At 47.0% G+C, this 27,001-nt stretch overlaps 1 protein-coding gene across 1 annotated transcript; it reads left to right on the top strand.

The window, feature by feature from the left end:
• Window positions 1–9,381: 9,381 nt before the first annotated feature.
• On the top strand, window positions 9,382–25,017 carry Tagln3 (transgelin 3). Its single transcript, XM_004672312.2, has 4 exons — window positions 9,382–9,792; window positions 11,009–11,183; window positions 23,244–23,346; window positions 24,554–25,017. The coding sequence occupies exons 1-4, from the start codon at window positions 9,613–9,615 to the stop codon at window positions 24,693–24,695; spliced, it is 600 nt and encodes a 199-aa protein (XP_004672369.1). The 5' UTR covers window positions 9,382–9,612; the 3' UTR covers window positions 24,696–25,017.
• The last annotated feature ends 1,984 nt before the right edge of the window (window positions 25,018–27,001 follow it).

Raw genomic sequence — 27,001 nt, forward strand, 5'->3', positions numbered from 1 at the left:
ATTTTTTTAAATTAATTTTGGTTGAATTGGTTTAACCTGTATGGGTTATATCTGTCAAAGCAAACCTCTTATTATTAAGTTGACAACATGACTCATAAAATGAACATTTATTTAACTCATTAGAGAGAGCCAGCAGATAGTAAACCTGGTTCAAAGACAACATGGCAAATGGTATGTTCATGGGCATTGAAGAACAAGGCTGGAACAAAATTGCTGTTAAGAAGAGTGTTAGAGCAGATTGGCCGATTATCCCGGGAGACATGTTTTACGAGGTTGGCCTTGGCGAGCTAGGAGCTTGGGTTTCAGGGGACTCCCGCTCTCCCCAGAGCTCATCGAAAGGTGGCTTATTGTGCGTAAACTGCCTGAGCAAACACTAGTTTGGCTGAGGGTTTCTTCCTTCCCAGAGTCCAGAGTTTCGGTGTGTGTGGGGCAGACTACCTCTGACTCGCCCTCAGTGAAACCCCTTGGCACTGAACCTAGCAAGTTTCCCTGGAACAAAATTTCAGACATGCTGTTTACATCTCATAGTTGGGAGAGCCTGTCTCAGCCCATGAGATGGGTGAGAAGTCTTGGTAGCTTTCACCTAGTTTCCTGGGCGTTCACCCCACATGCCTTTTCCTTTGTTGTCTTCGTGTTTTAAAATTGTATTTATTTGCAAGCAGGGGGAGGGAGGACAGGTATGCATGGGCCACTTAGTGTATATGGTTTTAAATGGATACTGGGGAATCAAACCTCATCTGTCACTTTGCAGAAAGTGCCTTTAACCTCCTAGTCATCTCCAGCCCTGGCTTTGCCTTCAGTTCTTTTAATAAATCAGCAGTGAATGGAAACACATAGTGAGGCCTAGCAAAATGGTAAACCCCAAGGGCTGGAGAGATGACTTAGCAGTTAAGGTGCTTGCCTGCAAAGCCAAAGGACCTCAGTGCGATTCCCCAGGGCCCACGTAAGCCATATGCACAAGGGGGCGCATGTGTCTGAAACTCGTTTGCAGTGGCTTGAGGCCCTGGCACACCTGTTCTCTCTCTCTCTGCCTGCCCCTCTCTCTCTCTCTCTCTCTCTCTCTCTCTCTCATAAGTAAATAATTTTTTTTAAAAAGGTGAAATTTGGGTAGTCTAAGATGCCCCTTATGAGAAGACAGAATTAAACCATAATTCATGGTTATCCTCTATTATGCCAGAGGGAAAAAAAATTACAAGTCAAAAAGCATGTGAATCGTGTGGGCCATGGAATTTGGTGCTAGCTGGGGGCTATTCTAGGGCTTACTTAGCTAGCATTGCCAGGTGTGGAGATGATGGGAAAATGGAAAGGGTCACTGACCATTAGAGTTTGAGGGTTAAACATACATAAAATGTAGTAAGATGCAAGAGTCATAATGTATATAGAGGCAGTAGACTGGTTGTGAGTAGGAACTGAAGTTTGGGGTTGAATCCTGCTTCACCAGTTATGTATCTGTGACTAAATAGTTAAGCCTTCTGAGCTTCAGTTTCCTCATCTGCAAAACAGTACAATATGGAGCTAGAGAAAAGTATAGGAGACACGTTTTGCTTTTGCCTTATGCATGGACCACAGTCCAGTGGGAAACTGGTGGACACATAATCCATGGTGCTATAGGGGAGTGTTGCAATTACCTGCTCATTGCTGGGAATAAAGCACCCTGCCAAAAGAAGCTGATGGGAGGAAAGGTGTTCTTTTAAAAAAAAAAATACTATTTATTTGACACAGAGAGAGACAGAGAATGGGCATGCCAAGGGGCTCCAGCTGCTGCAAATGAACTCCAAATGCATGTATCACCTTGTGTATCTGGCTGACTTGGGTCCTGGGGAATTGAACCTGGGTCCTTTGGCTTTGCAGGCAAGCAGCTTAACTGCTAAGCCATCCCTCCAGCCCGGGTGGAAAGGTTTCTGTTTTGGCTTACAGTCCCAAGAGAAGCTTCAGCATGGGCAGAGGCTGGGCACCACCAATGATGAGGGTGCCCTGCAGAGCAGGTGGAAACGGGCTGCAAGAGAGAGAGCCATGGCAGGGGCAGCTGCCTGGAACCCCCCTCAGCCCTCCCCCAGAAACACATCTCCAGCAAGGCTCCCCCTTCCAAACTGCTGCCACCACCTGGGGCCAGGCATTCAGAACCCGTGAGTTTATGGGGGACATGAGATACACCGGAAGAGGAAGTGGGTGGGGCTTCAAAAGCCAAGCTACATTTGACTTTCCTGATAGGAAGATCCCAGATTGGAATGGTAGTTTTGTCACAGTCATTCAAATGTTCGGTAGTTAATCATGACCTGAAGAAAGGAAAACCTTAATGTAGCTTGTCTGGGGTTGACGTTACAAATACAAAGTGACATTAAGTTGGTGAGGTTTAGTGTGTTTTAGCACACTGTTAACAACTACCAGTTCTTTTTCTTTCTATTTTACATTAAAGCTTTTGCTTTTTGTTTCTTTTTCTGAAATATCTACTGTGTGTGTTCAGTGATGTGTAAAATGCATGAACAACATGCAGCCTTGTGTATCTTGTACTCTGGAATTTAACCTGATGAGAGGTGACATACTGCTTCTAAATAGTCACCATAGGCAGCGGGAAAGCATGAGACAGGCAGCCTTTGGAAAAGAAGAGCATCGAGGCCACACAACACACTTGCTGTTGTTCTGCCTCCAGCACAGGAGCATTGCCAGACACAAGCCTAAACACTGCAGTTCTCTAAGCAGCCTGTAGAAAAGTCTTGGAGCAGAAGAAAAGCGACCTGGACAAGGCTGAGTTTTACAAAGCATAACCATTCCCAAGACAGTCCCTAAAGTGTGAGTGCCGGACGCTCATTAAATTTGGAACAGTTAAGAATAAAGGTAAAACTTCATTTTCTGACTTAAGAAAGGAGGTAAGTAAAACTTAAATACAGGCATCCTTTAATAACTGCAAGAGGACTGATTTTAGCACCCTTGGAGGACACCCAGAGCAGAGTCTACTCAATGTCCTTATGCAAACTGGTGTAGTATGCTCAACCATCTCTAGACTACTTCTAGTAGCCAACACAATGTGAGGATAAGACCCTTGTTTTCCTGTATTTTTATGGAAAAAATGACAAGGAAAAAACTTTTTTTCTTGAGATCTTGAGATGTTTTATGCAGCTCAGGCTAGATTGAAACTGTGTAGCCAACACTGGTAAATGTGTGATCCTCCTGCCTCAGCAACAAATCCTGGGATTAACAGGTATGCTCCACTGTATCTGGCTCCATAAAATTCGTTAAAAAAAATTATTTATTCGCTCCAGAGGGTGTGCACATGGGAAGGTAGCGAGACTGGAGGAGATAAACTGCCACTCCTTCATCCAAGCCACTGCTGAACTGCAGAGGAATTGAGACGTGCACGAGAGCTGCTTCCACACTGAACCTGACAATCAGCACTGGGGTGAAGGAGACACCGACCCTGAGGCCACTCAGCATTACCAAAGCAGAGATCCAGAGGCTCCTAGGAGCTCATCACTGAAGTAGACTTAAAACCCACCATGGCTCAAGGAATTTTGCCGAAGAAGGGGTGGGAAGCTTCTAAGAGCCACAGGTTGAGACATCAGGTCCAGAGGCACCCCTCCCCACAAAATAACTGCTTCTCCCACAACGCATAACCCATAACACCACGGGGACTACCTGCAACTCCAATGAGGAGCGTTCCCTATGAAATGGGGGCGGGGACAAGGGAAAAGTGGGTACTCACACACAAAGTATCCATACAAAATATGTTGTTAATCATAAAAAACAAAAATTTCATTTGTTGACAACTTTTAATTATTTTTTTTTTTATTTGAGAGCAACAGATAGAAAGAGGCAGATAGAGAATGGGCATGCCAGGGTCTCCAGTCACTGCAAATGAACTCCAGATGCATGTGCCCCCTTGTGCATCTGGTTTACGTGGGTCCTGGGGAATCAAGCCTTGAACCAGGGTCCTTAGGCTTCACAGGCAAGTGCTTAAGTGCTAAGCCATCTCTCCAGCCCCACTTGTTGACAATTTTATACATGTATATAATGTATTTTCTTAAACTGTTTCCATTGCCTTCTGTTGTCCTCCCCCTTCCACAGAACCTCTTCTCCCTTTTCATCTACTTTGGTGTGTGTGTGTGTGTGTGTGTGTTTGTATGTGTGTGTGACCTGTATCATGGTTGGGTTTAGTGAGAGTTGCTTGCATGAGCTTTTGGTGGGGGTGTGGTATTTGCCAGAGTATGTATGGCTTGCCAATGGCTACACCACTGAAGAAAAATCAAGACAAAAATTGTTTTTCAAATATTTTTGGCTTGTAGTTGGATTCTCAGATGTAAAACCTCTGGATATGGAGGGCTGACTTCCTAACTGAAAGATTCCCTCCCCCCTTTTTAAAAAAATATTTTATATTTACTTATTTGACAGAGAAAGAGAGAATGGGCACCCCAAGGCCTCCAGCCACTGCAGACAAACTCCAGACACATGCGCCCCCTTGTGCTTACATGGGTCCTGGGGAAGCGAACCTGGGTCCTTTGGCTTTGCAGGAAAACACCTTAACCACTAAGCCATCCCTCCAGCCCAAAAGATCCCTCTGTAACATGAGTCTAAGTAACTTGATTAGTAACAATCATGTAGTGTACATTACTTGGTTTATAAAATGATGATATATTTATAAAATATATCCAGAGGCAATTTGCTAAGTCAAATGCATATTTTGGAGGCAAGTGTCTGATTTTATTTTTATTTTCCTAGATTTTCAGGTTTTTGTTAATAGTTTACCTTCTTCAAAACAAAATCTCATTTGGGTCTTCAATTATAGCAACACAAGTCCCTTGTGAAGCCTTTACCCAACTCATCTTTTTCTAGCAAATTTGTTGCTGGATCCTCTGGTCTTGGTCCCGACAGCACCCTGTCTGCCTTTTTGATGGAATTTAATGCTTTGAAATTCTCCGCCTATATGCCAGCCTCCTTCTTCCAAAGGGTGATTGAGTTCAGGAGCTTTGCTTTGATGCCTTTTATCCTTAGACATCCCTGACAAGCCACCCAGACTGCTTTGTAGGCTCAGCTTGGCCTGGCTGTTAATGTTCACTCCCCTTGAGTTCTGCCTTTCCTCTTACAGCTTTTCACCTTGAGCAATATCTCCCACACTTATGGTCTTCACTGCTACCCACAAGCAGATGACTCGAGAACATGTCTACAAAGTGGATGCCTCTCCTGAGCTCTAGACTCATAAAACAACTGTGTAATGAACTCCAGGGGATCATGGGTCTCTCAAAGGTGGCAAGTCCAGATCTTATTGTCTTTGCCATTTTTATATGGCTCCACCTATGAGTCTTTTGCAATAAACAGCACCACTATTAATGCTGTTACACAAGTTAAATTTGTAAATGACTCTTGATAGTCTCTCTTTCCTTGATCCAATTAAGATTTGGTGGTTTTCTTTCCCATGAAAAGTCTCAAACGCCTGCATGACAAATAAATCAATGAAAGGCTGGTGGTAAATGCTGAACAGCTAACTTTCCACTGTGGGCACTTACCACCACCCATGGCATAAATTCTCCTGTGTCAATTGCTTTGTTGTTGCTGAGACAAAAAAAAAAAAAAACCCTGACCAGAAGCAACTTAGGGAAGGAAAGGGGCTTACTTAGGTTTTCATTTCCCAGGGTAGAGGCTACCATGGCTATGAAAGCATGGCAGGATCAAGAAAGCGGAGTCACACCTTCACAGTCGCACCAGCAGGGAGGAAGCAGACCAGAAGGATGCATGAATGGATTCTGCCCAGCCAACTTGCTCCCCTCTCTGCAGTCCGGGACCCAGGTGGCCACGGAATTGCGCCACCCACAGTTACAGTGGGTTTTTCAACCTCAATTAACCTAATCAAGCTAATCCCTCACAGGCAAATTTAGAGGCTACTCTAATCTATGTAATCCCTCCCAGGTAATTCTAGGCCCTGTCATCACAATTCCCACTGAGTCCATTTTCAAACTGTTACTATGACATCTCTGAACCCAAAGCTGGGAAGAAATGCCCAAGACTGCAGAATTGTGTAGCATTTACACCATAGAGCAACAATAAACACAAATATTCTCAATAATGTAGGCTATTGAAAAATGTAGCAAAAATAGAAATTCATTTGAGTATTTGATGTTTGTGCTATCTATAATAAGAAAAATATAATTTCATTGCTAATAATGGTGGCATTTACTAACTGTCCCTCAAAATTCTTAAAAATTTAACCATGCACAGACTGGAGAGATGGCTTAGCTTTTAAGGCATTTGTCTGCATAGCCAGAGGACCCAGGTTCAACTCCCCAGGACCTATGTAAGCCAGATGCACAGGGGGCACATGCATCTGGAGTTCATTTGCAGTGGCTGAAGACCCTGAGTGCCCATTCTCTATCTGTCTTCTTCTCTCTCTCTCTTTCTCTTAAATAAATAAAAATAAAAATATTTTAAAAAATTTAACCATACATATTTGCAAGCATGCCATTTTATGAACTGGAGTCTGCCTCAGCTTCCAGCCTCATTTTACTGTGTATCCCCCTTTAGACCTGTGCTTTGCTGATACACATTTTCACCTTTTAAAAAATATTTTAGTTTATTTGAGAGAATGGGTGTGCCAGGGCCTCCAGCCATGGCAAATGAACCCCAGATGCATGTGCCACCTTGTGCAGCTGGCTTACATGGGTCCTGGGGAATCAAACTTGGGTACTTTGGCTTTGCAGGAAAGGGCCTTAACCACTAAGCTGTCTCTCCAGCTCACATTTTTACCTTTTTAAATTAGCTACCTTTGCTAGCAACAAGCCATAGCCCTCTATCTTACCTTGCCCTTCTAACAAACACCTGTCCATCTTTCAGTGCGTAAAACCATCACCCTTATAAATGTTTTCCCTAGACTCCCCAGCCTGTCCACCTGCGCCTCCAGAGTAGGGACTCCCGAGCTGGTTTCAGTCCCCAGTCTTGGGCACTGAATAGCTCAGGCTACTCAGAATCCGGCCCACACCTGTGTGGAGACGGCACACACAGGGAAGAGCCTGCTCGGCTTCCAGGGTGTCCAGAGCACATCTGCAGATAGACACCAGCTCCTGCTCACCCGGATCAAGGCTAACCAGGCCACTCAACACAGGCTCCACAAGAGCTGTCGCTGCTGCACTCTCAGGAAAACAAAACGACTGTCTCGAGATGGGCAAACCCCAGCGCAATACAAATAACACAAGAAGCCAAGGCAAGAGATCCCCACCAAGAACGGCCAGTCCCATAGTGGAAGCCCCCAGTGAAAGCTATGTAGAGGAAGTCCCAGGCACAAAATTCCAAAATGCACATATGATGAGCAACAAATTTAATGAGGCCACAAAGCAGCTGAGTGAAATGGAAGGGAAACAACAGAAAGAACTCAATAGATGGCTGCATGAAATGGATGGTAGCAACAAAAAGAATTCAGTGGACAGTGGAATAAATGCCTTCTGTAATTTCCTGCTCCCTTCCTGTGAGTATACATCACCCCAGGCTGGTATTTTACAACTAGCGACTTCCATAACTCCACAGGTGCTCTCCTTCTCTCCACGATCCTCCTAAGCTCCAGGTCTCTGGAGACAGCCCTGCATCTTGGGGACTTCTTCAGCTGAGGTTCCACGACCTGCATAGGTGAGTTTCCCTGGTCTTGCTCTACGTCTTCTGTCCTGCGCTCCTGTTCCTTCACAGCCCTTGCGTGCAGAGTTCTCGCTCCCAGACTCTCAACTGCTGACCACTAAGTTTTTTTCCTCAGGCCAACCTGCCACCCACATATCTACTAGGTAATGAAATTTTCAGTCGAGGCTCCAGTGACAATAGATATTTATCATTACATGTGTCATCCAAGCAATCATTTCCTGTATGGCTCTAATAAATGTCACAATTATCAAATCTTAGTAGAATGGTTATATTTAATGTTGCTTGAGACAATTTATCAAGCCCTGGTAGAGCCAGAATTGTAATTTTTTTCCCAGTCCAGTATTTTACACAAATGGTTATTGAATGAAAGAATCAACCAAGGGGCCAGAGAGATGGCTCAGCAGTTAAAGGCACTTGCTTGTAAAGCCTGACTGCCCAGGTTCGATTCCCCAGTACCCACATAAAGCCAGGTGCACAGAGTAGTGCATATACATCTGGAAGTCATTTGCCATAGTTGGAGGCTTTGCTCTTTGTGTCTGCCCCTCTCTCAAATAAATAAATAAAAATACTTTCAAGGAAGAATGAACCAAAATACAAATATTTGGGTGTTTTTCTAATGAGAAGTGCCCAAAAACTTACCTAACACCATCTTACCTTCCAGCATCTTACACTCTAAACTGCCAAGACCTTCAGCTGTTACAAAATTTTCAGGCCAGTTTAAAACAAACGATTTCTCCTAAAATCCTATCTGCCTATGTTAGTATTCAGCTACCACTGATGTTATGTCGACTGGCCCTCCACGGTCTTTACTTGAAATAAACAGATAAAATCTTTGCAAACTACCAAAACCTCTCACTGCCTGCATTAAGGCATTGAGCTTTGTTTAATCTATACAATTTGTTCCTGCGCATTTAGGTATAAAATAACATTTAAAACCATAGCCAGGGCTGGAGAGATGGCTTAACGATTAAGGAGCTTGCCTGCGAAGCCAAAGAGCCCAAGGGAGAGTATGCATCTGGAGTTCCTTTGCAGAGGCTGGAGACCCTGTCGTGCCCATTCTCTGTCTCCTCCCTCTCTCTCTCTCTCTCTTCTGAATTCGCAAAATAAAATAGAAATAAAAAGCATAGCCTCAAATGATGATGAAGGTTTTCCACTGGATGGAAGTTTGGGGGTGAAGCTAAGCATGTCAATAAATGATCACGTTCTAGGCCCCTTCTCACACCACCCTGCCTGGTTAGGTAACAATTGTTAATTCAGCGCAGGGGAAAGTGGTTTGGGTACTCCTGACAGATGGAGTGTTAAGTAGAAGGGGACCCTCCCACAGGCCCTGATTCCCCCCACCCCCCACTCAGCTCTGGGGTGTGGGGGTAGGATGGGACCTTGGATACCAAGCTGTATCCCCAGAGGAGGGGAGAGAATTGTGCCTCAGAGAAAGCTCCCAGCGGGAGGCAGGAGAGCTTGCCTGACTCGGAGAGGGCTGGCTTTGAAGGGCTCTTAGCAACAGCCCTGGTTTGACCCTCCAGGACCATGAGAAAATGGAATCAGAGGGCCTTTCTTCCCGGGCGCCGCGCAGCCTCGGCCGCGGGTCCTTAAGGCAGCCACCCTCCCCACCCCCTCCGCTTGCTTGTTAAGTACCTGCGCTGGATGGTTTTATGCTTCCTGCCTTTGCAAACGACCCATCCCCCCTCCCGTGAACCCCAGTGCATCATCTCTCATCTGGTTGATGGGCGAGACTGGGGGTGGGTGGGGTTCCAGGACCCCTGCATGGGCTTTTATGCTCCAGCGCCCTCCCAGGCGCGTGGCTGCGCTTTTCGTTCCCATGGGTGGGTTGAAACCCCATCGGCTTCATTGGCTCCTTGGCTTTTAAACCACGCCCGGCTTTCTCTACCCGCTGGGCTGCTGGGGCCGGGCCTGGCCAGCCACGTCCCGGGCGGGTGCGCGGGGAGCCCCGGGCGGCGGCGGCTATTGTGTGCACGCGGCGCGCGCTGTCCCCGCGCAGACATGGCGAACCGGGGCCCGAGCTACGGCCTGAGCCGCGAGGTGCAGGAGAAGATCGAGCAGAAGTACGACTCGGACCTGGAGAACAAGCTGGTGGACTGGATCATCCTGCAGTGCGCCGAGGACGTCGAGCACCCGCCCCCGGGCAGGGCCCATTTCCAGAAATGGTTGATGGACGGGACGGTAAGGCGCGCTGGGGTCGCGGGCGCCCCGGGGCGGTGGGCAGGGACCCCCCCGTCCCTCCCCCACCAAGGGGACAGCGGTGCCTCGGGGGTGCGTGTGCGTGCTTGTGTGTGCCCCAGGAGGGATGGAGGGGCACTTCTCAGTGGGGACATTTACTGCAAAAGGCACCACTGATTCCGTGTCCCCACACTCCGTTCAGGTCCCGTGCAAGCGCTTTTCTTCCCAAGGGAGGACCAGGGAGGAGCCGCCCGTTGCCCTTGGGAGGGATGGGAACGCCTTCGTTGCTCTGGGGCTGCAGGGTGTCTGCCCCCACTCAGTGATTCTCCATCCATGCGAGCATAACGGCTTCCTTGCGAGTTTGTCAGCAAACGTGAGGCCCCTTTTGATTTTACTTATTTATTTATTTTTTCATTGAGAGTAGAGACAGTATTGCCCTGTGACCTCCTCAGTCAGAACCTTGGTGCATTAGCTTTTTCTGGGGCCTTTTCTTCCCCCAGGGTACCTGCTGGTCACTGAGTAAAACAAAGGACAGGGACTGGCTAACCTCGTTTCCATCCTTCCGGGAAGGGGAACCCCTGGAGTGGCCCAGTGTCTACGCATGGACGCGGTCCCGTGAACCCGAAAGGAATCCTTATTTGATAGTCACTGTTCTGACCAGATGTGCTGTGCTTGAGGGGTTCGGGACCACAGCTCCACGGATTCCAACAAGCCCAGTGTCTCCTGGCAGGCTGCGATTTACTGTTACATAACTGCCGTCCCGCACGTGGGTTGGGTAGCTCAGTGCTTGGTTCTAAGGGCCTGGGAGGGGAAGACCCAGCTCCGCGGCTTTGCCCGTTCCGAACTGAGATGGGATGAGTAAGGGAAGACCGAGAGACGGAGTTACACGGGTTCCCCCGCCACATCCTCCATTCAAAGCCTGGATCGCATCCTGATCCCTGGCACCATTCTTTCAGGAAGGAGGAACAAGAAGGGAATGGGACTCCGTGGGCCAGTGCAGCCTGGGAATGGGGCTGCTGGGGAATGACTATGGGAGCCCGGCAGCGCAGACCTGAACCGTGCCAACCTGGGGCTCTTGGACAGCCGTGCCTCGTGTGTGTGTGTGTGTGTGTGTGTGTGTGTGTGTGTGTGTGTCCCAGGAGGGATGGAGGGGCACTTCTCACTGGTGACATTGACTGCAAAAGGCAACACTGATTCCGTGTCTCCACACTCCCTTCAGGTCCTGTGCAAGCTGATAAACAGTTTATACCCACCAGGGCAAGAGCCCATCCCCAAGATCTCCGAGTCAAAGATGGCTTTTAAGCAGATGGAGCAGATCTCTCAGTTCCTGAAAGCTGCTGAGACCTACGGCGTCAGGACCACCGACATTTTTCAGACAGTGGACCTGTGGGAAGGTGACCAGTCCTCTCTGCCTTTGGGTTTGTGTTCCCCTCCCCTCCTGAGTCCTCCCTCTGGGCTTTCTCTCTTAGTGAAAACCACTCGCATTGGGGTACCTACCTGGTGCTGCTGGTGTGTGTGTGTGTGGGGGGCGGCTCTCACCTGTCAACCCAGGGGCACCACTGGCTTTTCCCTTTGTGATGCTCTGTGGAAAAGAGTCCTGTCCAATAGGGGAGGCATGCGGGAGGAGGACACAGCAAGGACCTCCCAGACTAGCGAGTAAACATCAGCCTCCGCGGAGGGGAAGTGAAGGAGTGATGGGGATGCCTTCTTCCATAACAAATCACAGCCCCAGCTCGGGGAGGAGGAGCCAGGAGGCAGAGGGAGCTCACTTCTGACTCAGCCGCAGCAGGGCTTACAGACAAAGCCATCTGGTGCTCTTCTCTCAAGACCGCCTGAAAAAGAAATAACCCTCCAACCTTTTGTTGAACAATTATCCGGGAGCTTGATGACAGTATCTTTTAGGTAGCTGTTCTGCTCAGAGAGAGAGCACCAAATGGTTTTTTGTATTCACATTTGTGAACTGACTTGGCGAGAAAAATCTTGCCAAGGCAGACAAGTGAGAGATCACATTTCTGCGTCAGTTTGTCGGTCCACCCTTACTGGAGAAAGGGATGTGAAAACAGAGACACTGGTGGAGAATTTGGGGGACCATTCGCCTTTGAGTGAAAATGTGCATGCCCATCCACGCGACCTGGTCCCTCCTCTGTGAGGCCAGCGTGCTGAGGGCTTGAGAGGCAGGCTGTCCAAGCCGGGCTGCCAGAGTGACTCACATGCTCATTGTCACTGGCTGTCATTGTGGTACAACCAATAGGATCCCCTGGGTAGTGACCCATATGGCTTTCCTGACAGTAAGTAAGTCATGCTAGACTGATCAGGAGGCATGATATTCTAAGGGGTACAGAGAGGAAGGGCAAATGGATTTCTAGCCAGACCATTCTACCCAAGAGCTCTTCTTCACCATTGCTCCTTAATCCTCTGTGTCGTAAGAGCTACCATTTCATGTTTCCCCCATAGATACAGGTGAGTAGTTAAAACCTCCAGAGGCCAAGGGGTTGCCCTTGTATTTTGCTGGTACTTGAACACTCAGATGTCAAAAACTCAGGGAAGGGTCCTGGACTTCTGCCTCCAAATATCCATGTAAAAGCTAGATGCCCAGGTTAACAAAGATAGTTTTACCAATGCTCTCCTGTATAGCAGGAGCAGTAAGGTAAGTGCTGGGTAATGCCAAACACTTTCCCTAACTTAGCTACAAGCTAAGGGTTTTGGATTGCCCCACCCCGCACATGATGACGGCACTCGCCCATGGTTCCCCATGCCTGCCAGAGCCTGGAGTTAGCAGAATCAGGACTCAAGCCTGTGTTGTCAGATGCCAAGGCAAGGGCTTTAACCAACCTGCCTTGCCATTCTCTGGGCCAGGGGACTTGATTTCCTTCATCTATACCATGATCATGCTGTCGAGTCACAGCAGGGACTAACTGATGACCAGGCGCAGGAGAAGGAGGAGGAATCAAAGCTGTATAGGACCAAAGGACAGGGTGTTAGATTGAGTGTGGGGTCCCTGGTGAGCACCCTAGTGCGGGAAGTGTGTGAGAGAAGGAAGAACCCGGGAAGGGTGTGAGAGCTGGGGATCTCGAAAATGTTCCTGTCTCCCTTACTGAAAGGACCTTATTTAATTTCCTTTGTACCACTTTATCAAAGTGCCACGAAGGAGGGCTTTACATCTGGGAGGTACTCACAGCTGGAGAGAGGGGTCTGCAGTGAGCGCTGAGCGCTGATGAGCAGGGAGCTTAGAGCCTTCGTCACCTGTCCCAGCCTGCGTGCCGGACCCTCCTGAAGAAAGGGTGGCTGGGAGCATGAATGTGACCGCGACAGTCTGAGAGACATCTCCAGTATGAAATGACGTGTCTAGAGAAGGAGAGCAAGACAGACACCGAGCGGCCCAGCCCCAGAGCAGAGGAAAGACAGGACTTTAGATGAAATAAGGAAGACCCGCTCCAAGGGTGTTGCGATTGGCAGCTAGCAGGTGCAACAGGTAGGGTGTGTGATGAGAGTTTCCAGGTGAGGGGACTGAGGTCGGAGAAGATGCATTCTAAGCTGGACAGGAGACTCCATGCTTCCCGGGACTGCTTTCTGAGGCTCAGTGCACAGCTTGCTTCCATACAATGAAGTACAAGGTCCGAACGGAGGTTACCCTAGGCACCCCCACATGGAGAGGGTGGAGCTGACCGGCTAGAGTATGGACTCAGCAAGCGAGGCTCCAGTCCTTCCTATAAGAGCTGGCGTCCGGCTCCAGTTTGGGGATGACTAAGCTGGAATCAAAGGGCAGAATGGGAATGTACTTGTGCGTGCGTGAGAGTGTACGCGCGTCCGTGGCACGTAGCTGTCAGGCTAGCCACTTGCTTAGCTCAGTCCCACATTCTCTCGATCGTTCCACTCCCTGACCGACAGCCGCAGTCTTGCCCGCCCTTTTCAGTTATGCACATTAATTCTGAGTTCCCTGCACCACGGCTGTGGCTGTGGCCACTGTGGGTGTCCCTCCCTTCCTGGGCATGTCTCTTCCTCTGCAGGCACTTTATGCCTGATTGCTTTCATTACTCCATTTCCCCTGCTTGGCATGGCACCTCTCAGTGTGGCTCTGCTTGCCCACGATGGCCTTGTGGCTTGCCAAGCTGCCTCTCTATTGAAGACCAGTGAATCTGCAAAGAGCCCAGGCTGTCCAGACACCTGCTTGTTCAATCTTTAAATTATACTTTTATAGGCAGGGCCCCAGATGTACCCACCCATGATCCTTAAACCACTTTCAAGGTGCAGTGTTCGGAATGGACTTAAGAGCAATTGTAACCGGGGGAATTGGGGTTTTGGGGTGCTTTCTGGAACCCCAAAGCCCTGAGTTCACATCTGCACACGAACCAAAGAATTGGCAATTCCAGGTTCAAGAAAATGATTTTTAAAATACCACATGTTTTTTCAGATTTTCCAAAGCTGTAGGGAATGGAAAAAACTGGGAGGTAAAAGAATATAAAATGGAGAGAAGTACATCACGTGGAGCCCAAAAGCCCATGTAGGCCACATATAGCCCAGGAGCCCAAATAGATGAACATGGATCTTAAGGGGAAAAAAAAAATATTTTTAAATTTAATTTTTTTAATTTTTAAATTTTTATTAACATTTTCCGGGATTAAACTTAATTTTTAAAAATCCCTTCATATATATATATATATATACACATATGTATACACATATATACATATATGAGTACATATATATGCATGTATGTATGTGTATGTATGTATGTATGTGTATATATATATATATGTATATATATATGTATGTATGAAGGGATTTAAAAAATTTTTGTGCTTCTAAAAAGGATCAAAAGTGAAGACAGTAATAAAAGGGGAAAAGTGTCTCTCTCCCTACCCCATGCCAGGGTGGGGAGAGAGCTCTTACCCATCTGAAGACCCAAAATACATTCTGCCAGCTCCAGAGAGAGAGAGGAGAAATGGCCCACTCTTTCTGTGTATCCAGGGCGTACAGCATTTGTGCCATTCCTCCTGGGCACACCTACACCGGGCGTGCCAGCCAATCTGCTTAGGCTAAGAGAGGAAATCCACCCATACCTGGGCAGGGGGCACACTTGAGAGAGCTCTAAGTGGGTGAGATGGGCAGAAACTAAATCCCAAGAGGGGCTCAGGCGGGGCAAGCTGAGATAGGTGTGGCCAGGGTGTGACATCCTAAGGTCCCTCCCTTTAAGGGCTGTCCTGACCCTGCCTAATTAATCTAACTGCCTACTAGGGCACCCACACAATGGATGAAGAGACAAGGATATTTGAAAAGGAACCCAGGATACAGCTTGCTCCTAGGGACATTACAGATCAAGTGACTTGGAGTAGACAGCCACATGTGGCAGACTAAACGCAGTTTGGGAGGAAGGGGCTTATTGAAGCCGGGGAAGTTCTGTAATGGCAGAAGAAGCTGGCATTCTTTCACAAGGACCAAGAAAAGAGAGAGAGAGAGAGAGAGAGACCACCACCAAAAAGCAAGCAAGCACACTTCTGGAATTCCCGCATTTCCCGTATCTTTAGACTAGAGTTCAAGTCCACCCCCACAGCCTACATCTGGACCTTAGGATCTGTCCAGTGACACCCACTCCAGCCAGGTGGCTGCAGATCTAAATTACAAACTTTAGTAAGCTCTTGAATATATTGGGGGCCATCTACTTAAGCCACCGCATAACTAAAGTCCCTATACTGGGTGATGCTGGGATAACCGGCACCCACTGGTGATGGGGAAGAAGTGGGGATTCCTGAAAGGAAAGGAAGGGGGACTGGAGAAGTTTTCACTCTTAGAGGAAAGTGTATATAGTCTGGCCAGTTATTTTGGGATTTACCAAGGCTGTCAATAAAGAATGGTGGCAAGGCCTCCTCTGCTGTTGGTGACTCAGGAAAACGCACTGGAGGAAAGACACGCATCTTTTCAGTGGAGAGGAAAGGAGAAGAAAGGAGACAGAAGCAAGAAAGGAAAGGCAATGTGTGGCTGTGTGTCTAAGAGGGAGGAAACATACCAGAGCAAGTTGGAATACTGAAGAAGTAGCTCAGCAGGAAGACAGCATTGAAAGATTATTCTGGAAGGTGTAGTACATTGCAGGCTCCTGAGTTGGAAATTAGACTGTCTTGTTGATACTTGTGCGAGTAAACCTCTGTAAGCCTTGAGTTTCCCAGGTGCAAAGTGAGGAGAGCAGTCCCTGCTTTATGGAACTGATAAAAAAAAAAAAAAAACTAAATGAGGTGATGCATTAGGGTAAAGTGAAATATATAATAATGTTAGCAATGTAGAATTATTTTATCAATGATTTGTCCTTTCTGAGACTAAGAGAGAAATGGAGCTGGGGGAGAGGCAAGCTGAAGCATACATATTATTTTATTTTAAATAAATTTCAATGTTTTATTTATTTGAAAAAGAGAGAGAATGGGTGTTCTAAGGCCTCTATCCACTGCAAATTAATTGTAGACGCATGCACCACCTTGGGAATCTGGCTTATATGGCTCCTGGGGAATTGAACCTGGGTCCTTAGGCTTCACAAGGCAAGTGCCTTAACCACTAAGCAATCTCTCCAGCCCATGCATATTCTTAAAACAGATGGACTTAATGGCTACACTCATGAGCTGATAGGGTTGTCTCTGCCACCTGCAGAACAGTTGCCTCCTCAGCCCTTCACACAAGGAATCAGCGTCACAGTCTGTTGTTGTGTTTTGCTTGTTTTCATTTACTGCTCATTTTCCTTGCCTTTCCCCATGATGCGTTGCATCAACCATTTTAGACGCAGAAGTTCCTGGCGCAATACAAGTAGCCCAGGCCACAGAGTCAGGCAGCGAGGTTGAAACCCCTCAGTGCATTCCACTGCGTGCTCTGCTTATGTTGCTCAGCTACCTAGAGCCTTGTTTCCCCAACACGTGTCTAGAACCTTCCTCCCAGCAGTCTTCTAGGGACAGTGTGAAGGCCCTAGCACAGTGCCAGCTACTGGATACCTAATAAATATTGACTTTCCTTCCTCTACTCTAAGTTCATCAACAACTGACTTTTAAAATATATATATATGTACATATTTATTGGGCTGGGGAGATGGTTTAGCAGTTAAGCGCTTGCCTGTGAAGCCTAAGGATCCCGGTTCAAGGCTCGATTCCCCAGGACCCACGTTAGCCAGATGCACAAGGGGGTGCACATGTCTGGAGTTCGTTTGCAGTGGCTGGAAGCCCTGGCGTGCCCATTCTCTTTGTCTACCTCTCTCGAGTAAATAAAAATTATATATATATATATATATATATATATATATGTATGTATATCATATTTATTTATTTGAGAGAGAGAGAATGGGCACACCAGGGCCTCCAGCCACTGCAAACGAACTCCAGATGTGTGCACCCCCTTGTGTAGCTGGCCAACGTGGGTCCTGGGGAGTCAAAACTGGGTCCTTTGGCTTTGCAGACAAGCACATTAACCGCTAAGCCGTCTTCTCCAGCCCAGCAACTGACTTTTTAAGGTTATTTGTATAACCACTTAGTAAGTGTTAGACATAAAGAAAAATCTGCACTGTCAGAGCACACGAGACTCAGATTAGCCTGCCTATTCTCCCCAGCCATGTTACTGCTGGGGGCTCTGGGGTGTGGTGTTGTCTTGGCAACTCCCTCCTTTGGCACGGGAGCCACGTGCACTGGCAGTGAAGAAAGTGGAGATGCAAATGTGCTTTCTCTGGAGGCGTCACCGGAGGTGCCGTGCCGTTCCTCAACAGCGGGAGCAGAGCAGACATGTCCCCAAGAGTGGGCGATATTTTGGGATATTGTGCGATACCTGCAGTGACTTGAGACACTGCAAGTGCCTGCTGCTTAAAGCTTGCTGATTTTTGTTTTTGAGCAGCTGCATTTACTCTGAGCAGCCGCTGACAGCTGTACGTGGGGGATTTTTCCCTTAGCAGTGGTCCTTGAGCCCCAGCATGCATCAGTCTCATGTGGTCGGCTTGAAAAAATACAGATTGCTGGGTCCCAATCCCAGCATTTCTTTTTTTATTCTTGTTATTGTTTTTCCTTTTTTTTTTTTTTTTTTGTTAGTTAGTTTGTGTTTTCGAGGAAGGGTCTCACTCTATTCCAGGCTGACCTGGAATTCTGGAATTCACTCTGTCGTCTCAGGGTGGCCTCGAACTCACAGAAATCCTCCTACCTTTGCCTCTCAAGCGCTGGGATTAAAAGCATGCGCCACCACGCCCAGTAATCCCAGCATTTCTGACATAGAAAAGTCTGCAGTAAGGCCCAAGAATTTCTGTTTGTTACCAATTTGTTTCTGCTAGCCTGGGAACCCCACTTAGAGACCCAGTTCCCTGCAGAGTTCCTATTCTGTCAAGCTGACAAGCACAACGACAAAAATTCATAAAATCCATGAGGCAAACTCACATTCAGCTTCCGACATTTCTCCCTTGTCTGTAACAATATTTTCTCAGGAAAATAAGAAATACGTTTAAAATATTTATTGAATATTATTTGAGTGGGCACTAGGGACTTCTGCCACTGCAAACGTGAACTCCAGATGCAACTTCTGTTCTCCACATGAGTGCTCAGCATGTACATGTACATGTACATGTGTACTCACCCGTGCATGCTCACATGCATGTACACATACCACAGACACGCTAATGCAGAAAAAATAATCTTTAAGAATCTTTGGAGGCTGTGGACCTGGCTCAGCGGTTAAAGCCTTCGGAGCTCAAGCCCTTAAGAACCTGAGCCTCCATCCTCCCCGGTCCCCGGTAAAAAGCCAGAAGCCATGGTGGGTTTCGGAGATCCCAGTGGGCTGGTGGCAAAATGGGAGACGGGGATGGGAGAACTTGCTGACAGCGGCAAGGGAGCAGGTAATGCAATGAGGCGTGATCTGAGAGAGGAAACCCAGCCTAAAGTGAGGTGTAAAGTAGGAACCGAGGCCCAAATTGTCCACAAATACTGTGGCACATGCTCACCCACGCTCTCACAGACACACATCAGTAAAGATGAAAACAAAAATCTTTGAGTTTTGGAAATTACAAGCTAGGACTTTGGGCCCCATTTTCCAGAGTTTGTATCTAGTAGCTTGGGGCTCCTGACTTCACGTAGAGTGTCACTATTTTGTGATCATGCAGAAAATAGGGAACATTGTGCTGTGTTGTATGGTGGCTTATGTCAGTAATTCCAGTGTTTAGGAGACTGAGGCGGAAGAATCAGGATTGTCATGAGTTCAAGACCAGCCTGAGCTACATGGTGAGGTCCAGGCTAGCATAGCTACAGAGTGAAACTCTAAGAAATAACAACAACAACAACAAAAATAAATAAATAAAAGGAAGGAAGGACCCCTCTTGCACCAAAAGAATAAATAAATAATTAAATAATACAAAAGAAAAGAGGCTACACTGCATTTTCTTTCGTTCTTTCTTTCTTTCTTTCTTTTTTTTTTTTTTTTTTTTGTTTTTTGGAGGTAGGGTCTCACTGGTTCAGGCTGACCTGGAATTAACTATATAGTCTAAGGTAGCCTCGAATTCATGGCAATCCTCCTACCTCTGTCTCCCAAGTGCTGGGATTAAAGGCATGCGTCACCACGCCCAGCTTTTTTCTTAATTTTTTAAAATAATTTTTAATGTATTTTATTTATGAGAGAGAGAGAGAGAGAGAGAGAGAGAGGGAGAATGGGCATGCCAGGGCCTCTAGCTACTGCAAACTCCAGATGCACGCACCCCCTTGGGCATCTGGCTTATGTGGATCCTGGGGAATCAAACCGGGTCCTTTGGCTTTGCAGGCAAACGCCTCAACCGCTAAGCCATCTCTCCAACCCTACACTGCATTTTCAAGTGAAATTTCCCAGTAGATAAGATGCCCAACGACAGGTGTGTGGATGATGAAAATGTGGTATATAAACACAATGGAATTCTATGCAGCATGGAAAATGAAATTGGCAGAAAAATGGACCGATTTAGAAAGAATCATATTAAGTGAAGTGATTCAAACTCAGAAAGGCCAAAACTGCATGCTCTCTCTGATATTCAGGTCCCTGTGTGTGTGTGTGTGTGTGTGTGCGCGTGTGTGTGTATGTGTATCAAAAAAGACTTATTGTTGAGGTTTAGGTTCACAGCCAAATTCACAGGCTAGTACAGACACCCTTTGCCGTGACACACACACACACACACACACACACACACACACACACACACACACACGACCTTATCCTTGTCAATGTTGCCCACCAGGGTGGTGTAGACGTTATAATTAATAAACCCACACTGGCAGCACTGTCACCCAAAGCTCCCCTGCTTTAGGGATCACTGTCCCTGTTGGACATTCTAGGGGTAGAGCAAAGGTGCCCATCACTGTAGTATCATGTTGACCATTTTTCACTGCCCTAAAATGTTCCTTTTATTCCCAGCCTCGTAATCACTGATCTTATTGTCTCCCTGGTTTTGTCCTTTCTAGGGGTCACATATGATCCACAGTGGGGTCTGTTCAGATTCTATTAGCTCTTTACACCTTGAAGTCGAGTATGGACTTCCTCTCCCGATAGAGAGCCACCGAGTCCAGGCAGCCTGGCTAAAATGTGGAGCCGTAACACGTTTGGCTCCTTCTCTCTCTCTCCTGTGTCACCCTTCTTCTCATGGTCAGCGACATATTCTTACACCCCCGCTAGGACTGAGGCTCCTGTCTGCTGTCTGTACTTCTGGAAAGTCACCCACCTTCTTTCAGAACTCAGTCTCTTCCTTGGCTTCTTGGAAGAATGGCCTTGAGCAGTGACTCATGGAGCCTGGCGAGCCCAGGAGTGGCTCTCAGGGAGCAGCGTGATTCTCAGCTGCCAACCTTGGGCTGTCTCCCCAGAATCAAACCTCTTCTAATGACTGATCTCTCCTCCCTCACCCTTTTTTTTGTTTGTTTGTTTTTACTTTGTGAAAGATCTGTCTGAGGAGGAAGTGATTGCTTAACAAATATCATTAAGTACTTAGCACATAGCAGACATTGTGATGTCTTAAAACATCAGAGGCCAAAGCTTTGGTGCTTCTTTGTCCATCCGGCTGCATGAGGATTGTCTGGGGAGGGTGGCCCACGTTCTGAGTATTTTAAGTGCTCAGACAGCGCTGATGACTGAGTTAGGAAGTCCCCAGGTAAAACCCATCTTTCTTATACTGGTGGTTCGCATCATCTCTTGATGGTTTTGCTGAGCTTATTCTACTGTACATCCTGAAGGTTTTCTAAATCTCAGGAGAAATATTTTAACATTCAAAATTCATAATTTTAAACAGATGGTCCCACTTAGCCTCCATAAATGAACCCGGAAGCTTATGCAGCAAGGTGCACTTGCAAAATTTCGAGACTTTATAAGAAGGCAGTTATTACACTTGGTTCTGATATAGCTGTTTTGTTTTTGTTTTTTAAGTATTTTATTTATTTATCTATTTGCAAGGAGAGAGTGGGCATGCCAGGGCCTCTAGTTGCTGCATATGAACTCCAGATGCATTTTATGCATCTGGCTTTACGTGGGTCCTGGGGAATTGAACCTGGGTTGTCAGGTTTTGCGGCATGCGCCTTAGCCGCTGAGCCATCTCTCCAGCCCAGCCTTTGTGTTTTGATACCCAGTAAACGTCACAGATCTTCCGTTACATACCTGCTTGTGGACGCACTTCCATATCTGACCCCAATTCCTGCTACCGGCCCCTTCTATCCAGCATGATTGACTTGGCCTAAGTTGCTGTTCCAGGGGTACTTACATATGGCTTTGACTTTGTCCCAGATTCCAGACATTTCTGACCTGCTCATTGCAACCACCAGAAACACGGTCCTTTGTGCTGCTTGTCAGAGCAGAGCTGATGGCTAGACCCCAGCCTCAAGCTCCCCGCCCCTTCTTCTTCCTCGCCAATCTGGGTTCTCTGTGAGAGCTCACTGTGTAAAAACAAGGCCGCCCCGTCTCTTCCCTGAATGATCGCTCTCAGAGTGGCATTACTACAGTTCTATTTTCTAAAAGCATCCTGTCATGCAGTGACAATTACAGAAACGTTTTTCCACTGGCAGAAGAGTCATTCAAAAACCATCTTTGCATTTCACCTCTCCCAGTTCCTAGCATTCCCCGCAACCTCTGCTTCTGTCTAGTGCTCAAAGATTCGCCTCGACTCCCTGCCACCCGCCCTTGAGTGCCTAAGGACTGACTCTCCTCCGACAGGATTGCGTCCTTGTGCCCATGAGTCAGCCTTGCTGGCCTCGGCATCCTCCTGGTCCTGGGTAGTGTGCAAGTGGGGGGTGGGGAACCTTTGTGAAGAAAGGAGGGTCTCTCTCTCTCGGGCTAAATGAACATCCTGAACTGGATTCCTTGGAGGGCTTTAATTGGTTCTTTTATTTTAACTTATCCTCCATTTGCGCTCTCCTGCTGCCTCCGTCATTCTCTCTTCCCCAGGGACTGGGCCGCAGCAGCTGGGCTAAAGAGTCCACAGATGGCTCACTGGCTCTCCCAAGAGCGCTTGAATATTTTTGCCTTGAACTTTCTCAGCTCCCCACCAGGTTGAAGGATCCTTCGCTTTTGGACTCTTTGTCTTTTGGCTTTTAAAAGTCCTTACTCCATGCCTTGCAAACTTTCTGGTCTTTTCTAAATCACAGGCTTCCTGCCCGGCAGCACAAGTCCTTGTCCAGGACTGGCTGGTCACCTGGGAGGAAGGAAGGGGGGAATGATGGAATGAGCACCCTGACTTGCAATCCTGATTGTCCCCCTTTTGAGCACAGTCCCAGTCCCCATGCAGAACCTCTTTCTGCCCCCTCTCTCTCTCCTTCCATCCCCCCTCTTCTCCCCTCTTCTCACCAGCCAGTGATTTATCATCGCCATTTAGCTTTATTCACACGGCACATAATAAAGGGGCTGTCACTTGTGTCACACTGAGTGCTTTCGGCATTGATTTGTTATTCTCCATTTGCTGGTCCCCGGGACCAAAGCACCAAGTGACTACTCAGTTTGATGAGCATGAATGATTTCAGACCCTTTTAACCCAGATAAAGTAAAAGACGGGATCCACCTGGGGCTTAGCACGTAAGCATTCCATCCAACGGGGGTTTCTCTCCAGTTTCCCTTTTTTTCCTTCTGCTCGGGAGGTGCCGTGTTCTTGGCAGAACCATCGTGCCAGCACTTCCGCAGGACTTCATTGTCACACAGCTTGTAGAGCCCACCAAGCCCGAGTTCAAGGACAGCACCGATCTGTACCTGAGCGGCATGTTCAGAAGGTTTATTCATGGCAGCCACTGTGAATGGACTAAAAGGTTCTCTCTGGTGCGGGTCAAGAGTAATGCACCGGATTAGGTTTGGGTTTTGTTCCTGCACAGCCCTGCACAGAGAAGTGCTTGTTAGGGCCTTGCCCTTGGCCACAGGCATCCCTGCTCCTTCTGGGCACCTCAGCCTCCCCTCCCTTGTGTGAGAATCCAGAGTCCCTTGGCTCTGACCAAATGTTTGACTTTCATCCCTCCATTGGCTTCCAGGGAAGGACATGGCAGCTGTGCAGAGGACCCTGATGGCTCTGGGCAGTGTGGCAGTCACCAGGGATGATGGCTGCTATCGAGGAGAGCCATCCTGGTTTCACAGGTGAGTCTCTTCCCCGCCTTGTGCTGCAGAGAGAGAGAGCCAGAGGTAGGGCCTGGCATCCCGAGCTCCCCAGAGTCTGCCTGTATGCAGCGACGCATCCCCGGCGCCCCAGGCCCCACGTCTGAGTCCTGCAGAGCGAGGAGAGGTGGATGCTGCCAGATGGCCAACATCCTGCCAGGACAGGAGAGGGGGGGCCTTTCCTATTAGCTCCCTGGAGCCTTCCTCTGTGGCTGCCGTCCTCTTCTCCTGTTCCTGGTGTTTCTTTTGTGCTTAAAGGTTAAGTGTCTCCTGCTTGCAAGGTGCCATCCCAGTTAATACCAGTGGTCCCAGTGTATTGATTAATCGCTCCCTCTTTCACCTTCAGAAAGATCCTAGTCCAGATGGTAAAATGTATGGTTATTTCAGTATACTAAAGGACCTTCCAAAAGTGAGATTTTTAAAAATTATTTTTTGTTTTGTTTTTCGAGGTAAGGTCTCACTCTAGCCCAGGCTGGCCTCGAACTCACAGTGATCCTCCTACATCTGCCTCCCAAGTGCTGGGATTAAAGGCGTGTACCACCATGCCCAGCTCTAAAGTGATGTTTTTGGCAGTGAAGGTGAGAAGTTCAAACTGGACAGCTTAGAGGGAGAAGAAAGGAATACTTGCATCAGAAGCTTAGTCATTCTTGTCCCTGATCCCCTTTCTTATCCTTGACAGTTATATAAAGGAGTCTGTTTGGGTACTTTAAATGACCGTGGCCTGAAAACTTCTTATATATCAACCCATTGAAACCCTGGTTTTAGTCCTAGAATTATTATTGATCCACCTTTGATCCATATGACTGCAAATACAAAATTATTTAGTATCTGGCTCTTTATCAAAAAATTGGCAACCTCTGATCAATATAAATTCCCGTTTGTGAACGCCTAGGTTCTCCAGTTCCAAAATAGAAATTAGTGCTTGGCCCTACCGATCTCAGCAGCATGGAACAGCACTAACAACAGGCTTTGTAAGAAGAGCTCAAGGCCAGGCCATAGCTTACTGTTGGCCACAGCTTAGCTTGGTCAGGCCACAGCTCAAGGTAGACCACCGTTGATAGGGTCACAGGTCATGGTGGAGTCTGCTGTCATGTTGGCTGGACTCGGGCCCACACATGTACGCAGGATCTCGAGAAGGGCTCGGAAACTGTCCCATGACATAATTGCATTTCGTTTTCTCCCTGTTCAGGAAAGCCCAGCAGAATCGGAGAGGCTTTTCAGAGGAGCAGCTCCGCCAGGGACAGAACGTGATAGGCCTGCAGATGGGCAGCAACAAGGGTGCCTCCCAGGCAGGCATGACAGGGTACGGGATGCCCAGGCAGATCATGTGAGATGCCACATCCTGTGCCCTGGTAGAGAGGACTGCTGTTCTGCACCACAGTCCATGACAAAGAGCTAGGTAGTCACCTTCTCACCTTCTCCTTTCTCAAAGCCTTCTGTCCCCGGGGTTTGCCAGTTGCTCCGTGTCCGCTGAGAATCCACGTTGCCTGCTGCTGCCGCCTCCTGTTCCTTTAGAACTATGCAAAGACTCTGCTTCCCTTCCTGCCCTTCGGGGCCCAAGGCCTCCGGTTATTTATTTATTTATTTGCCAAAAATTTCTCTCCTCAACTTACACGAACACGCCTAATAAACAAATGAGTCTTGTGTCTTAAAGTGTCAAGTTTATTCTTTGCCATGGATTTAAAAAAAAACTATTTATTTGAGAGAGAAAAAAAATGGTGACACCAGGGCCTCCAGCACTGCAAACAAACTCCAGACGTGTGCACCTCCTTGTCCGTCTGGTTTATGTGGGTCCTGGAGAATTGAACCAAGATTCTTTGGCTTTGCAGGCAAACGCCTTCACCGCTCAGCCATCTCTCCAGCCCCCCTTGACATGGATTTTACAGACTTCATGGCTGCCTCTTTCATTTAAGAAGCCCCCTAAGATGAAATTAAGTTTAAGCTGTGGCAGATATGGTAGCAATGAGGAAGCTTTTGCAAGATTATAATGTTTATCGTGGCAGTTTCAGTAGAAAACTTGGAAATTGGGGCTGGAGAGACGGCGTAGTGTTAAGGTGCTCGCCTGCAAAGCCAAAGGACCTCAGTTTGATTCCCCAGAACCCACGTAAGCCAGATGAACAAGGGGGCACATGCATCTGCAGTTGGTTTGCAGTGGCTGGAAACCCTGCACGCCCATTCTCTCTTTCTCTCTCTCTCTCTCTCTCTCTCTGCCTCTTTTCCTCTCTCAAATAAATAAATAAATAAATATTAAAAAGAAAAGAAGATTTGGAAATAGATTTTACCACCAAAGAGCTTAATGCTGCGAGCTCAGGAACCAGGTCTCTGACCCACACATACTTCTTTGAGCATCTGCTCTGTTTTATAACGTTAAGACCTTGTGAGCAGGAAAAAGCACTGGCTCCAAAGGAGTTCTCAGATAGGTGCCCAGGAAATGTCTGATGGACTACTGGAAGGACAGACAGATGGATGGATGGATTGTTTTATTGACTGATAAGAGGGTGCTTGGCTAAATGAGCAGTTCTCACTTTTTTAAAAACATTTCCTTTCCTTCTACGGGCCAGACCTTGGATCTGATGCTGATATTTATATAGTTTTCTTCATCAGTCAGGGATGATACACTATTTAATTTGCCCTTTTAAAGTCATAAGCAATAACCCATTATGAAGAAAACAATGTAAATTGGAGATATGGAACATTAACAAAAATAAAATGGGTAAAATAAAGATTGATAGAACAGATGTGAAGAAAAAATTAGTCAGTGAGAATACCAAGAAAAGGTACTCTATTAAAAAAAAACAGCCGCAAATACGAAAGCAATGTTAAAAATAGGAGTGAATAATAATATAATTGGAATGTCAGAAAGAAATGAAGAAAGTAATTAGACAGAGAATGTTTAGAAGAAATAAAATTGAAGCTTTACTAGAGTTAAGGAAAGCAAAAGCAAACATGAGGATCCACTCCCTAAAAGTCTTCAGTGTGGGCTGGAAAGATGGCTTAGCGGTTAAGCGCTTGCCTGTGAAGCCTAAGAACCCTGGTTTGAGGCTCGGTTCCCCAGGTCCCACGTCAGCCAGATGCACAAGGGGGCGCATGCGTCCGGAGTTCGTTTGCAGAGGCTGGAAGCCCTGGCGCACCCATTCTCTCTCCCTCCCTCTATCTGTCTTTCTCTCTGTGTCTGTCACTCTCAAATAAATAAATAAATTAAAAATTAAAAAAAAAAGTCTTCATTGTTGCCCAAGAGATCTGTCTATTATGGATAGGTTTTTAAGGTTTTTTTTTTTTTGTTGTTGTTCATGGATAAAAAAGTTAAGAAGGTAAATAAGTCTGGATTTTATCAATTCACCTTATTCTTTCCTTAAAAAGTGATGTATTTAATAAGAAAAAAGTCTTTTTATTCATACAATGAATCCTTAATTAACAAGCAAAGGTGAAATACATGAGACTACAGACATCGCCATGTCTAAATACTTACATTTTTCAGATTATGTTCTTTGAACTTTTGTGCTCTCCCAGAGGTTCCTGTGAGGTCCCTCTTAACTATCCGTTAGGAGCCCCTGTGACCCTGTCACAGACACTGGTGAATTGTCCCTGATGTTACCTAAACATGTCAGTTGAATTCTTTCCTCAAACTTTACCTTGG

This window comes from Jaculus jaculus, chromosome 4 (genome assembly GCF_020740685.1).
Source record: "Jaculus jaculus isolate mJacJac1 chromosome 4, mJacJac1.mat.Y.cur, whole genome shotgun sequence".
In the NCBI taxonomy this organism is placed as follows: domain Eukaryota; kingdom Metazoa; phylum Chordata; class Mammalia; order Rodentia; family Dipodidae; genus Jaculus; species Jaculus jaculus.

What these genes read in the sequence shown, in the direction of transcription:
- Tagln3 (XM_004672312.2), top strand. Translation starts at nt 9,613, where the DNA reads ATGGCGAACCGGGGCCCGAGCTACGGCCTGAGCCGCGAGGTGCAGGAG. An exon ending in GACAGTGGACCTGTGGGAAG is followed by an intron (nt 11,184 to 23,243) that starts GTGACCAGTCCT and finishes ATTGGCTTCCAG; the next exon opens with GGAAGGACATGGCAGCTGTG. An exon ending in GAGCCATCCTGGTTTCACAG is followed by an intron (nt 23,347 to 24,553) that starts GTGAGTCTCTTC and finishes CTCCCTGTTCAG; the next exon opens with GAAAGCCCAGCAGAATCGGA.